General features: G+C 42.4%; 1 protein-coding gene across 1 annotated transcript in view; it reads left to right on the top strand.

The window, feature by feature from the left end:
• Positions 1–14,101, top strand: part of birc6 (baculoviral IAP repeat containing 6) — an 84,736-nt gene that overhangs the window by 29,187 nt on the left and 41,448 nt on the right. Inside the window, 12 exon segments of the mRNA XM_008322461.3 lie at positions 157–1,027; positions 1,124–1,267; positions 1,731–1,860; positions 2,737–2,868; positions 3,350–3,511; positions 3,631–3,804; positions 5,304–5,503; positions 6,119–6,372; positions 6,374–6,444; positions 6,606–6,823; positions 8,641–8,805; positions 8,902–9,073. Coding sequence (XP_008320683.1) covers positions 157–1,027; positions 1,124–1,267; positions 1,731–1,860; positions 2,737–2,868; positions 3,350–3,511; positions 3,631–3,804; positions 5,304–5,503; positions 6,119–6,372; positions 6,374–6,444; positions 6,606–6,823; positions 8,641–8,805; positions 8,902–9,073 — 2,693 coding nt within the window.

The raw sequence follows: 14,101 nt of genomic DNA, 5'->3' as shown, positions 1-14,101 counted from the left end.
GCTGAGTTACTCTTCCAAAGCTGCCGCACGTCTTACACTGATCATGCTGTACAGTCCGTCTTAGGGACTTAGGGACATTCTCATCTCTCACTATGACTAAAACCACTGGAGATTCCTGACAGAATGTTAATGCACTCTTGTTGTTCCCTCTTCCAGACTGCTGTACAACTGGTCCATGTCATTGCCGTGCAACATCGTGTTGAAAAAGGCTGTGGACAGCCTGCTGTGTGCCATGTGTCACATCCACCCCAGCTACTTCTCCCTTCTGATGTCCTGGATGGGTGTCGTCTCAGTGTCCAATGCCAGCCATACTCAGGCGCAGCACTGCCGCCACGCCATGACTGACGACGGCAAAAAACAGCATGACGCCAACGCTAGCGCATCAGGACTTACGGATGACTCCAAACATGCCAGATGCCCCACCAATCTGTCGGAGTCACAGCTGACCCTGCTGGCGGCCGCCTCCCAGTCTCCAAGTGCGATAGAGCAGCTGCTCGACTCAGGCTTACCCTCGCTGTTAGTTCGCAGTTTAGCCCAATTCTGTGTCGGGCTCTTGGCCAGTGCAGATCTCCCCTTGCCTTCTGCCCAAGCTGACCGGAGACACCACCACCACCACTACCACTCGTCCTCCGCTTCCTCACACAGTAGGCCTCCTCTGGCTCCAGAGCTGGCTGCGCCAGTGCTGCGCTTCCTCATCGAGGTCGGAAACAGTCACGCCATGAAAGACTGGTTGGGTGGTCCTGAGGTCAACCCGCTGTGGACGGCCTTGCTTTTCCTACTGTGCCACTCCAGTGCCAGCGCTGGTGCCAGTTCGGGTTGTCAGTTGAGTTACGGACCGGCGGCGGCGGCAGCAGCAGCAGCTTCTCCATCCTCGTCTCATCATTCAGGGTCACGCTTCTCTCTGCACACTTCTGGACAATCAGGTGGGCTCACTACCCAGCAGCGGACGGCTTTGGAGAATGCCACAGTGGCCTTCTTCCTCCAGTGTATCTCCTGTCACCCAAACAATCAGCGGCTCATGGCACAGGTCTGGACACACTTATTTTCTAAATCCAGGATTCATTTTTTTAAATTTCCGTACATTTATTTTCTGACCCATATTGTTATGTTTTTTTTCCTACAGGTTCTCTGTGAAGTCTTCCAGTCTGCACCCAAAAGAGGCAACGTTCCAATTTCTGGAAATATCTCAGGCTTCATCAGACGACTATTTCTGCAGTTGATGCTGGAGGACGAGAAGGTCACCGTCTTCCTACAGTCTCCATGTCCGGTGAGTTTTAAAGCTATTAATTGAACACTGCATAAAAAATAGCTTTTTTTTTTCCTGTTTGTCTTCAACTGGTGATGCTGTTATTTTACGTAAATTACTAAGAATCAGAACAGAGGAGCCATTGCAAATCACCATCACAAATTATGGATGTAGTTTTTATTTGTGACCACAGTGGGGCAGTGCAACAATAAGAATTGCACTCCTTCAACTTTAATCTGCTCATATTGATGCTGGCTTAGACACTTGTATGTATTTTTTCTAATAAGAAAATCCTTACTACCTCCAAGGATAGTACCATGGTAACAGAATGACACATTTGAAATATTAACATTAATTAATTAAAGCTAATATAACCACAACACGATTATTTATTATTATTTTTATTTAATTCAGAACTAAAATATTCCTGAACTACTCAATATATTTTCTAACCCATTACCATCTCATCTCCACTTGTGCTCAGTTGTACAAAGGACGCATCAATGCCACAAGCCATATGATTCAACATCCCATGTATGGAGCAGGACACAAGTATCGCACCCTCCACCTGCCCATCTCCACCACGTTGGCTGAGGTCCTGGACCGGGTTTCTGGTAAGAAAAAAAAAAACACCTCTTTCTCTCTTTTTTAAATTTTTTTTTAACTCTGCTCTCTTTCCCCAGTTCTACCATGTCTTTTTTTATGATCAAACTTCTTCTGTTGTTCAAATCTAATGCATTTAAGTACATATTATTGGTAAAAGGACAAACTGAAGTTTAAAGATTTACTCTGGTTAAATAGACGAAGACAAACTGACACATATTTCAAAGCAAATATTCTTCTTTGCATTTAGAGCTGACAATTTGCTGAGTTTCATACATGTTATTACATGACGCTCAAAGCTGGTATTGCTTAAGTCTAAGCATGTGATAGAATTGGACCCTCCTTTCACTTTTCTCTTCAGTGATGACACTTTTTGAAGTTGGAACACTGACTTTCCTTCTGAATATTATGTTACCTGCTGTTGTTAGCTGGAAATAAACACTCACTTTCTCCCTGAACTGTCATTAAGAATGTTCTGCTTCTAGCATTAGAGTCGGAGAAGAGTCTGCAGATGTTGTGTTCCCATAGTGCTAAATGTGAAGGTTATATCAATGAATCCGTACAGTGACAAAACACTACTATTATTATTAAATAACTCTGCAAACAACAAGATAACAAATGATTACATTGCATATGCGTGATATGGCTAAAGTATATGTGTCTTAAGCCCGTTTGAATATGAATATTTTTCACCTTCAAAAAAGTACTTATTAACACAGATATCTCATGTCTTTTCCAAAGTAAATGAATTTCACACCGGTGCCCATAAGTTTAAAAGAGCTTTTTTTTTTTTTTCCTTCTCTCAGAAGACGTTTTTTATTCCAAAGTTGAAAAGTCTCGCTCTGAGATCATTGCCGCGATTTACTGTGTGTTTTGTTATTTCGCAGACACTCCCAGCATCACGGCCAAGTTGATCAACGAGCAGAAGGAAGACAAGGAGAAGAAAAACCACGAGGAGAGAGAGAAGATGAAAGCTGACTGTGGCTTCCAGGACAACTACAGTGTTGTTGTTGCATCTGGTAATATGTTTGCCCTCTTAACTGTTAACCCTATTTGTTCAGGTTTGAGTTTTACAGTAAAAGCAGATATTTATTTCAAGAGTTTGTCAAAGCTGCACAGTTGTGTTGACATAAAGGAACACGTCACTGCACACAACCAAATGTGACCTCTGCTTTTAACCCATCACCAAAGTGAACAGTCGGCAGCTTTAAGCGCCTGGGGGGCAGTGTGTCGGGACAGTGCCATTCAAAGCTGCACAGTTGTGTTGACATAAAGGAACACATCACTGCACACAACCAAATCTGGACCAAGTCCGCTTCTTTAACCACTAAGCCACCACTGCCCCTCATAATATCAATCACTTTATAATGTGAATCGAGTATACGTGCACTGCAGTAACAAACAACTATAAAAAATCCTATCATTTTAGTCAACGTGCTCAGTGCTACAACAACTCTCCACTGTTTCTGCATTCATCATATTTACTTCCTCTTCTACCAGGCTTGAAGTCCCAGTCCAAACGGGCTCTTTCTACTCCCCCTCGTCCCCCGTCCAGGAGAGGACGTGTGATGAGTGACAAGTTGAATGCGTCATCTGGTGTGGATTCATCATCCAAAACCATCAGTGTGCCCGTTTTCCACCTTTACCACAAGCTGCTTCCAGGTACTACGTGTACTATTCCCAAGTGGACGTGCTGCTGACATCTTACAGTTGTCTTCTTACAGGAGATTGGTGTTTTGTCAAACAACAACAATTTGACCTTTTTAAATTTGCCCTCCCAGGTCAACCCCTTCCACCTGAGATGACTCTAGCTCAGCTACTGACGCTTCTGTATGACCGCAAGCAGCCACAGGGCTACCAGTCCATCAACCTGACGGTCAAACTGGGCTCCAAGGTCATCTCTGACCCTGGACTTTCCAAGACTGACTCCTTCAAGAGGCTGCGCACCGAGAAAGGTACACAAACGTGGAGTTCCACGGTCCTTTTAGCCTTTAGGTGTGGTGTTTGATAGCTGAAATGCCTAGAGAGTGATTTCCCTCAGGGAATTAATAGAGAACGGAGAATGAAGTAACGGCAACCAAAACCTGAATTTCGAGCTGCGTCCCAAAATGACAACTTTGGGTATTTGCTTCATCCTGTATTCTTAGTGAGTGGTTGTCACAGAGCAGTTGCTTTTTTATTTTACACCAAGCATAGTTTCAACCACACGGCCAAAACCTAACCAGATCTTACTATATTATTATTAGGTAATGAACAGAGACAGTAAGACAGAAATACGTCTTCGTAGCTGCTTGGTTAACAAACAGCAGTACACACAGCAGTACTGAAATACTTAACACTGACAAGTGGCCCAGTGGATGAGTTGAACTTGGCATCAAGCGTTTGATTCTCTGAACGATGCCAAATAATTTTCCTTGAACTGGTTCAGGAACAAGTATTTTAAATGACTTTCCTGACTATCTCTATTTACCAAATTTATTATCCAAAAAAAACCTCCCTTTTTTTCGGGACGATAAATGAAGGGCAATTGCAGGGACTTACTCCTGATAATGCTGCAGGTTTAAAAATATAGACTCCGCCATATCAGACCCTTATGGATCTATGTACGTTGTAAGCAATCATTCAAACCTCTTGCATCAATCACTGTGAAGGAGTCCATGTCCTTCAGACAATGAGCTTGTGGCACATGTCTCTGTGAAACCTCCGTTTAAAAAAAAAAACCCAGGGAGTCTGCGTAATGTCATTTGTCTTCATGGTTTTTCGCTCGTATGAAAGAATAGGTTCATTCATTATGCTTCTCCCTAAATCTGAAGCTTTTCCTAATCCCATTTTGGAATGCCGGGACACTAATCAGCGTTAAAAGCCTTTTATAAAGCATCGCAGCATCTGCTTAATTCATCAGCGTGAAAATATGTAGTGCAGAGAGCCGAGCGGTAAATCATTTACCTGATTCTCTCCTCTCGCTGAGGTGATACAGTAAGTAGCTTTTTGGAAGGCGGCCTATCAATCCCCCAGAGATCTTCATAAGTATGAACCCAGCCATGCCACGGTAATGTCTGTTTACTATGATTGAGTGAACACGATTAGCCTTTTCATCCTTCATTTTGTCAGTCATCGCTTTAGTGCTACTTTGCGTGTCCTTGATGCCCACGCCTCTTATCCGACTCTACGGCAACACTGTTTGCAGGCGTGAAAACCTACAGAAGTTTGAAAGTTATGTGAACTCGGAGGGAAGTGGCCTTGAATCTGACTTCTGGTTCAAGGCCCAAAACTGTCTTGTTAAGTCGGCTCTTCACACAGAATCACCGATGGATGTACTTTACCTTTTTAACACCTCGATGTTTATCTACCATTTGAAACCAACCTTTTTATCATTTAAGTGTATGAGTGTCAACACAGTACAACAGCCCACTGAAAAATGTCCTCTCTCTCTCTCTCTTTGCTTTCTTTACAGTGGATCACTGTGAGACACTGAACAGCTGCCCTGAAGATGAACCCATGATGGCCAGTGACGAAGGTTTGGATGCTGCCACTGATGAGTCACTGTTGGAGACCAACCCGATCCAGTCACCGCTGCAGGTCTTCGCAGGCATGGGCGGCTTGGCCCTCATCGCGGAGAGGTTGCCTATGCTCTACCCTGATGTCATTCAACAGGTGAGCGCCACGGTCATGTAGCTCTTCTTTCTACACTTTTCTCCAGCTGTTCCATCCTGCCCGTACTCTATTCACACAGTCATGTAGCGATGCAACGTATTAACACAGTGCTGGTTTAACATTAGGTTTCTATTTGTCATTACTTCCTTAAGGTTTTTAGTTGTAATGATATGTGAGTTTATAACAACAAGGACAGTTCAAAGTATTCAGTACCAAACAACAATACGCTGTTAGTCAATCCAGAATACAAAAAAAAAAGTACAGAATCCTTTAACAGAGGCAGTGGTTTGTTTACAAGTGGTCATTAAAGAAAATCAGTACAGACTCAAATCTACTCTGCGTTGATCAACACCATTCGAGACGTTGTTGGGGCAGTGGTGGCTTGGTGGTTAAGGAAGCGGACTAGGTCCGGAAGGTTTCAGGTTTCGAGTCCGCCAGCTGCCAAGTTACCACTGAGGTGCTCTGAGCATGGCACCGTCCCCACACACTGCTCCCCGGGCGCTTAAAGCTGCCCACTGCTCACTTTGGTGATGGGTTAAAAACAGAGGTCACATTTGTCTGTGTCAAATATCAACAAATAATTCACTTTCCTTCTTCCTTCTTTGTTGTTTCCAGGTCAGTGCCCCAGTGGTGCCCTCGGCCTCGCAAGAGAAGGCCAAGGACAGTGATCAGTTTGAGTGGGTGACCATAGAGCAGTCGGGTGAGCTGGTGTACGAGGCTCCGGAATCAATCGCCGCCGAGCCACCGCCCATCAACAAACAACAGTCCCAGTCTTCGTCCTCGTCATCGTCGTCGGTGCAGACCATGTCACCGATCCCCGCCCATTCGCTAGCGGCGTTCGGTCTCTTCTTGCGACTTCCCGGCTATGCGGCTGAAGGAGAGAAAACATGCTCAGTGTCTACTACGCCTCGTGCTCGGGGTCACAGACGATGGAGAGGGCAGTAAGTCAATGTCACAATGAACAAAATATGAATTTTGTTAGTTAAATTGCTTGAGTGAAATCATCGTGTGGCCCTTAAAGATCTGACATTGGCAGTTAATTTATAACCATCTGTAATGAATATTGTTATTTGCAATAATAATTCTTCTCGTTTCTTCTCAGGTCACATACTGCAGTCTCCGTCAGCCAACGTGTTGCCCACGCTGCCGTTCCACGTCCTGCGTGCGCTGTTCAGCAGCACTCCCCTCACCACGGACGACGGCGTGCTGCTGCGACGTATGGCTCTGGAGATCGGTGCTATCCACCTCATACTGGCCTGTCTGTCTGCTCTAAGCCACCACGCCCCCCGGAATCCCAACGCCAACACCAACGTCTCTGAGGTATGGACGCGCACACAATCACACGATGGCGTCCTCTAACATTAACGACCTTGAGTTGAAAGCGATTTATCTCCTTGCAAATTTTGGCGCCGACGTCCTCAATGTACGCTTTACAAAGATTTATCTCCTTGCAAATTTTGGCGCCAACGTCCTCAATGTACGCTTTACAAACATGACTTTTTATCTTTTTTTTTTTTTATTCAATTGATCATCTGTTATGATATGAAACAATGGAAGGGAAGAAAATGAAGAGGTTAAAACATATTTAAGATACTGTACCTTTAAGATGTCAGATTGAATTAGATATGCCGCCTTAAAAGTGGCCTAATTCAATTCTTATCTTTTGTAATTGTCAGCAGCCTGTGTTTTAGTTTGGGCTTCCAAAAAAAAATATATAATCTCTGTTATGTCTAATTAAAAAAAAAGAAAAAGTAAAAAAAAAAGGTCACCTCCACAAAGTAAGAGACCTGTGGTAATCGTGTCTAAGTCAGCAACGAACTAAAAAAAGGTGTGATTTTTTTTTTTTTTTTTTTTTTTTTACAGCTCCTAAACAAAGTACTACTGCCAAACACAAAGTTAGAGGCCTTGTGTATATACTTGTACAAAAACACCCCGCTTCATTATAAAACCGTGATGGGTCAAATTAGAGAGACAAATTAGTCCGGCGACTGCCCACAGTCGGCGTGATTAATGGGAAACGCTGCTTTTGCATCTCCCAGTGAGCCCCTGAAAAATGGCTTAATTATTCTGCCCCAATGATAAGTGCTAAATGAGAGCTAAGTAGATGAATGGAAGAAAGCCAGAAACATATTGGCAACTTTTATACCAACACACACACACCTATGCACACACATATTCCAACTCCAATTTTAATGTGTGATACAATAGACATAATCTGTTGATCCATTGAAATATAGAAAATAACTCTTCATTGTTTTTGACACCCGTCCGAGGAATATTGTAATATTAAATACATAGAAAAAATATATAAAACTAAAACCACAATTATCTTAACAAAAAAATTACCGATCCATTTTGATGTAATTCAATGATTTTTTTTAATTTAATTTTTTATATCTGTGTATTTATATATTTAATTTTGTATTCAATTTCCTTTTTTTTTTTGTTATAATATTTAAAGAGGCGAACAACAAATCGGCGTCAGTCCCTTGGTAGTTAACACGTACAGTAGAAATAAAGTTTGCTTGGTGACGAGACTGCAGACTTATCTTAAATGACTCAGCAGATCTCACCTAACCCCCGCAATATACAGGAAGCCCCGAAGAACAAAAAGGAAATGCATCATGTAAAACAAACAAACAAACTCGCGAGAAGAAGGAGAAAATATCAAATACAGTAATAAACCAGACGCCATTCTCCGAAAGCTGTGTTTTGACCCGTCGTGAAGGGCTGCCATGTTTGTTCAGCTATGCTAATGACCAATCTAGTCTGTTGCCTGCTCTGGCTTCCTTACTCCATGGATTTATGGAGTTGTCAGAGCTCAGTACCAATCACAGGGCCGGCTTCTTGAAAGAGAGCCAAAGCCTTGTTAAAGCGATAGTCACTGTCCTTGACACAACGGTCCACGTGCTGCGATTGGAGCTGAAAAGTGAGACGAGACCAGTCACTCACTCGCACCGTTTTGAAAGCGAGAAAGACGAGAATCATCCCCAAATATCCAACCTGAGTAAATAGTTTGATGTTTAAGAAAAAAAAAATTCCAACTTAGAAGAAAACGTTTCACGGCCCTTTATCTACATAATGATCGCTGCAGTGGTTTGTGTATCCTTTTGTCATACTCATGTTTGCACCTGCAGCCTCAGATGTCAAGCTGTCATGGTGGCGGAACCAGCGAGGAGCAGCAGCTGTATTGGGCCAAAGGAACTGGTTTCGGCACCGGATCCACTGCCTCTGGCTGGGACGTGGAGCAGGCTCTCACTAAACAGAGGCTCGAAGAAGAACATGTCACGTGTCTACTTCAGGTAAGAGGTTTAAAGTTGTGTGTGTGACATCTCCTTTTATTGCCATTGAATTCATGTAGTTCATTGAAGGTATTTTCACATTGTTTACCTTACTAGGTCTTGGCGAGCTACATCAACCCAGCGGGCTCCTGTAGCTGTCCTAGCGCTGATGGTTCTTCAGCAGACACCAGAGCTCATAACACCTCAGCGCTGCCTGCAGTGCTGCAAGAGTTGCTGAGCCAATCCTGTCTCATCCCTGCCATGTCCTCCTATCTCCGCAACGACTCAGGTAGGCACCCTACGTCTGTTATCTCCGCAACGACTCAGGTAGGCACCCCACGTCTGTTAGTTCAAAGTTTGTGAAACAAGTTGACAGTATTGAGAAGATGAACACGAGTATTACACCAGGTATTACACCAATATTCTCAATTTAGGTTGTTGAGCTTAAGTGTTTAGCCAAAAAAGTTTTGATGATATAACTTGATTAAAATTTCTCCTTTGTTTGTTGCCGTAGAATATGCTTATCCCACATGTTCCCATTGGTGGCCACCTGTTGACCTGTAGATTTTGTTATTTAGTTTTTCAGGTCATGCTTTTTTTTTTCTTTTTTTTTTGACGTGGCAGTAGCAGGTTTGGTTGTGTGGCTATTGGGAAGTCTTCGACAAATAAGTCCTAAACGAAACACTAGGGGGAGCTGCAGCGTGATTAAGTGTTTGTCTTTGAAATCATAAGCAAAATGAGCCTGATACTGAAGGAGACACTGTCCGTTGTCTACTTGTGTTTTTGATACTCTGCAATCTGACGTTGTAGATTTCATCAAAGAATGCTCCGAACATTTGATCAAAGTCGGTAACAATTTTTTACCAGAGAGGTTTGAGTGTTGTTGACAGCTTGTTTTAGGATTGTTATTGAGTAGCTATAAACGGTCTAGATCATCTGGAAACAATTTGATTTTTTCGCAGAGTGCTTGGTCCGAGCTCTCACCATCAGAAGCATTTAGCCTGTCAGATACGTTGACGCTAGTGACAACTATTTGTGTCCAGTTCTAAGTAAATGTTGCAGTTGTATCTGGATAGAAAAGTGCATTTTTCTGCTTTTTCACTTGTCGGTTGTAGGTGCTCTTCATGTATCTGTCTGTATTGGATTGAGAGAAAATTTCAGATCAGAGATCACCAATCATAGACCAGTATCTTTTTTCATTCATTTTTAAGACCAAACAAAGTTGAATAACCCTCTCAAATATCTGTCTCAAAAGTAAAATTCTGAAGTCTAAAAACAGGGTTGTGGGGATGTGTATTTGCCACAGCATGTCTCGAAAAGTCATTGCCGTTCATCAACATCACCTCAGTTGAAATAAAACCCCCCCCTCAAATAGACGCTCATTTATCCGACTGCCCCAAAAACCTGGTATTTGCCCTTTTAGTCTTACCTTGTCCGCAGTAAAGCAGGCCTTCATGTCTCCAGTGATTTCCCTCTCCAGCCCATAGATCCTTGGCCCTGTCCCTTCATCCACATTGCTCCACATGAATCAATAGTGTCGTGTCAAAGCGTTTTGTAGTGCATTACAGTTGCTTGGCCCTCTATCATGTTGACATAGGAGGCTGGACCATTAGTTCGAGATAACACTTTTAAATGTCAGTGCAGCACTAAATCTAATTAGTTTAAGGTGGATTGAACAGTTTGCCTAACACTTTTCTGTTTGCACATGTGAATGTGGATGGTGGTATTTACCTACTTATATGCTACCAGTATGATAACACATATTTATGTGAATTGTTTTTAATAGAAAAGGTCAATGGTCAAAGGTCAGAGTTGTTGAATCGCAACCTAAACTTCACTTCAGGGATGCAAGGCATTTGTTGATGATCATTTCAGATACAGTGAAGACGCCAATAGATACAGAATTCAGACATAAGATTTAAGAGTCTGCAAATTACAAAAAAAAAAAAAAAAAAATTAACATTTGCAAAGTTTAAGGCTTTAATTTAGGTTGTTGAACAGAAGTGTTTAGCCAAAAGTTTTGATAATATATAACTTGATTAAAATGTCTCTTTTGTTTGTTGTACAAGAATAGGCTTAATTGAATATGTTTTCCTTAGAAGTTCTCGACTTCTGGTATAGGCTACCAGAATTTTAACCAGCATTTAGTTGAGAGCTGAAGCAACCTCTTGCACGAGAGGTGAAACGTCTTCAAGATACTAAACCAGTCCAATTGTCCTTGATGTGACAAAGTGTTTGCACTGTTACTTATGCAAACTTTGGTATATGCCAGTACTCCCTTGTTGACTTTCTTTGGCCTATCAGCAACGGCCATTGTAATGACCGGCATGATGTCACCTACTTTAAAAAAAAAAAAAAAAAAAACTGTTCAGAACAAGGTGCCAGTGTAACGCCCTCTTTAATCTCATAAAACCACACCAATGACATGATGTTCTTGGCTTTCGTGTACGTGAAGTAGATGTCCAAGCATTAAGTCGTCCTCTCAAAACAAAGTGACTAATATGGTTTCAATAATGTCTTATTGGCCAACATTCTAACTTTATGTATTGGCTTTAAAATTGGCTTTTTAGGGCTGCTTTTTCCTGACGTGGGCAGTAAAATGTAGCAAAATTTTTATCATTGCAAGCGATAGTTTTTTTTTTTTTTTTTGTATATAAATAACAGTTGTTATCAACCTCGAATTTTCCCCCTGCAGTTCATACTGATTCCACAAAAATAATTCACAGTGTAATAAAATATTATTTAAATATTTATTTAAAAAAAAAAATTATACACAGGAAAAGTTTCAAAGTCACTTTGAAATAAAACCAGCAACTGTACCAGAAAAAACACTTCCACAACTTGGTTGCTGAAATTAGACATGAAGTAAAAGAAAAAAAAAAGGAAGGAAGAAGATAGGTCCAGTTTCAAATGAATTAATTAATATGAATATTTATGAAGTGTTTTTTTTTTTTTTTTACACTTTCATTCATGTCTATTCGATCAGACATTTTTCCCTTAACACCAACCTCAAACTCTTTATGGTTCATGTTTTTGAGATTGTTAATAATCACTTACAGAATCTTGCAAAACATGGAGATGACATTTGTGTGGAATTATACTTTTTGACAGGTGCCCTAGAGTTAGGCTTTTTTTATTTTTACCACAAAGTCCTGTCAAATTTGGTCTTTTCAGAGTGACTTCAGAGCTGCAGTTCTTGCACATTTCGCCCCGAAACATTAGCTTAAAAGCTCTTCGAGAGAACGTCTTTGAAAATGAAGTATAAAATAAATGAAAACGTCCCAAGGTCGTTTTGCTCTGCTCATCTTCTAAATCGTAAATCCCACAAAAAAAAAAGGAATTTCTTTCGTGTCTAGCCACAGAGGACCCAGCCCTGCCTGTGGTTTTGTTTGTGTCCATCTGCCCGCCTTCACCCTGATTCGAGGCTTATCCAACTGCCATGCTCGTAGCCCTTTGTTATCTGTCAGACTCACGACTTTGTCGCGGAAATATGGCTTTTTCGTCTCCACCCTGAGCCGGGCAGACCAGGTCACACCTTCTTCTTTTAGGAAAGACGTTCATGTCGGGCTCTTTCGATCAAGCTTTCCTGTCCAAACGGTTGGTATCCAGAGATCTTGTGTCCAGTGCCGTGTGACGTCACAGTGTCGTATAGATGTAAACAAAAACGATTACAAAGAGGTTTAGGAATGTGCCGATGATGCCCAACAGGGCCAAGATGGACTCCTCCCGTTCCTCTTTGACCTCAAGTGCCTGCACATCCTCAAAGGTGATGACTGTGGTGCCCATATTCTTGATGCTCACCTATCCTGTCAAGGGGACCCTAATCTAAAAAAAGGGGTGGGAAATTGTGCATGTCAGACCACCATGTCAAATGTTTCAGAAAAACACAATTCAATACGGACAGCGCTTCGGTTGTTGTTCGTCTGCAGAGCCTCGCTCCTCCGTCTTCCATTAGTCTCCCACTTTAGACGTTAATGACAAGTTCATAACAGATTTAAGAGAGGAAGGAAGTCTGTCATAGATTAAACCAAACACTGGCTACGCAGCTGAGAGGTTAGTCCATGTGGACCCTTTCGTTTCATGACCTACCACGGTATCCTTGACAACAACGAAACACGACGCCCTGACGCTTTAACGTTTCTCCAAAATTGAACTCGTGTCGTTTTAAGCAGTGACTCGGAATAGCGTTCATTAAAAGCCAGTATGGTTCAACGCGGTCGTAAAAATCCATCTCTCACCCACCCACCTCTTTTATTAATCATTAACCACCACCCCCCTGCACCCCCACCTTCCTTCGGAGATAATTGCGGTCGAAAATTACTTTATGCAATTTTGAAGAAAAAGGAACAAAGTAGCTCGGAATGGGGAAAAAATACCTTATGTAGATGATACGTGACCATCTAGAGTGGCTGGAGTTGATCAAATAATATGCAAATTTTAAACAAACGAAAGGCAAACACATCATCAGGCTGTAGGAAAGTGGCTTACCCTAAGGTGTCTAAGCTGTAAGTTAACATCCAGCATGCTTTGGGATCCTCGCTGGAAAACTGTGGCATGCTACATGTGACGCTCTCGGCTAAGAAAGTGAGAGAGAGAGAGAGAGAGAGAGAGAGAGGGGCTGCTTTGGTGACCACAGTCCATGTGCCCCTAAAAAAAAAAAAAAAAAAAGATGAAGTGAGGGTAAAACCAAATCCAAGGCAGCTTCCTAGAGAGATGTTTCTACGGAATACCCGCTTGTGTCAATCCGACACACCCCGCTTGTGTTTTGCTCCCACCCCTATCGCAAAGTCTTGCCCAAGAGCCCTCAGGAGCTAAGCGCAATTAGTGTCCATTTAAAAGAAAAAAGAAAAAAGAAAAAGAAAAGAATAAAGATAAATCCCACACAATGTAATGTCAGTCTGTAGAGATGCAGCAGCTTCCACTGAGTGAAGTGAGAGAAGGCAGGTTTCGGAATTTTTCAAAACGGGTGATATTCCAGGAGAAACGAAGAAGCTTTTAAAATCCAAATGGGAACATCTGTAAAGAAGCAGAAGCAGTTGAAGCGGCGCCTGGCAGACACTATGGCATCATGGATTTGCACCGACCCCTTGAGATGCTAGAGAGCTCCAACACCATTCAGGGAGCGAGCTCGGTGCCTTGCGGAACCATGGAGATGATGGCGAGAGAAGGATGGATCCTGATGGCTGTGGCGGTGAAAGAGAAGGAGCACAGGAATTAGAGAGCGAGAGATACAGGGAGTGAGGAACGACAGGGAGGGAGGGAGGGAGGGAGGGAGGGGAAGAATGACAGTGCTTGAGCTGGCTGGGGGTTCCTCCGC

The sequence above is a fragment of the Cynoglossus semilaevis genome, chromosome 12, assembly GCF_000523025.1.
Source record: "Cynoglossus semilaevis isolate Cse_v1.0 chromosome 12, Cse_v1.0, whole genome shotgun sequence".
NCBI lineage: Eukaryota > Metazoa > Chordata > Actinopteri > Pleuronectiformes > Cynoglossidae > Cynoglossus > Cynoglossus semilaevis.
This window is presented reverse-complemented; position numbering and strand designations above follow the sequence as displayed.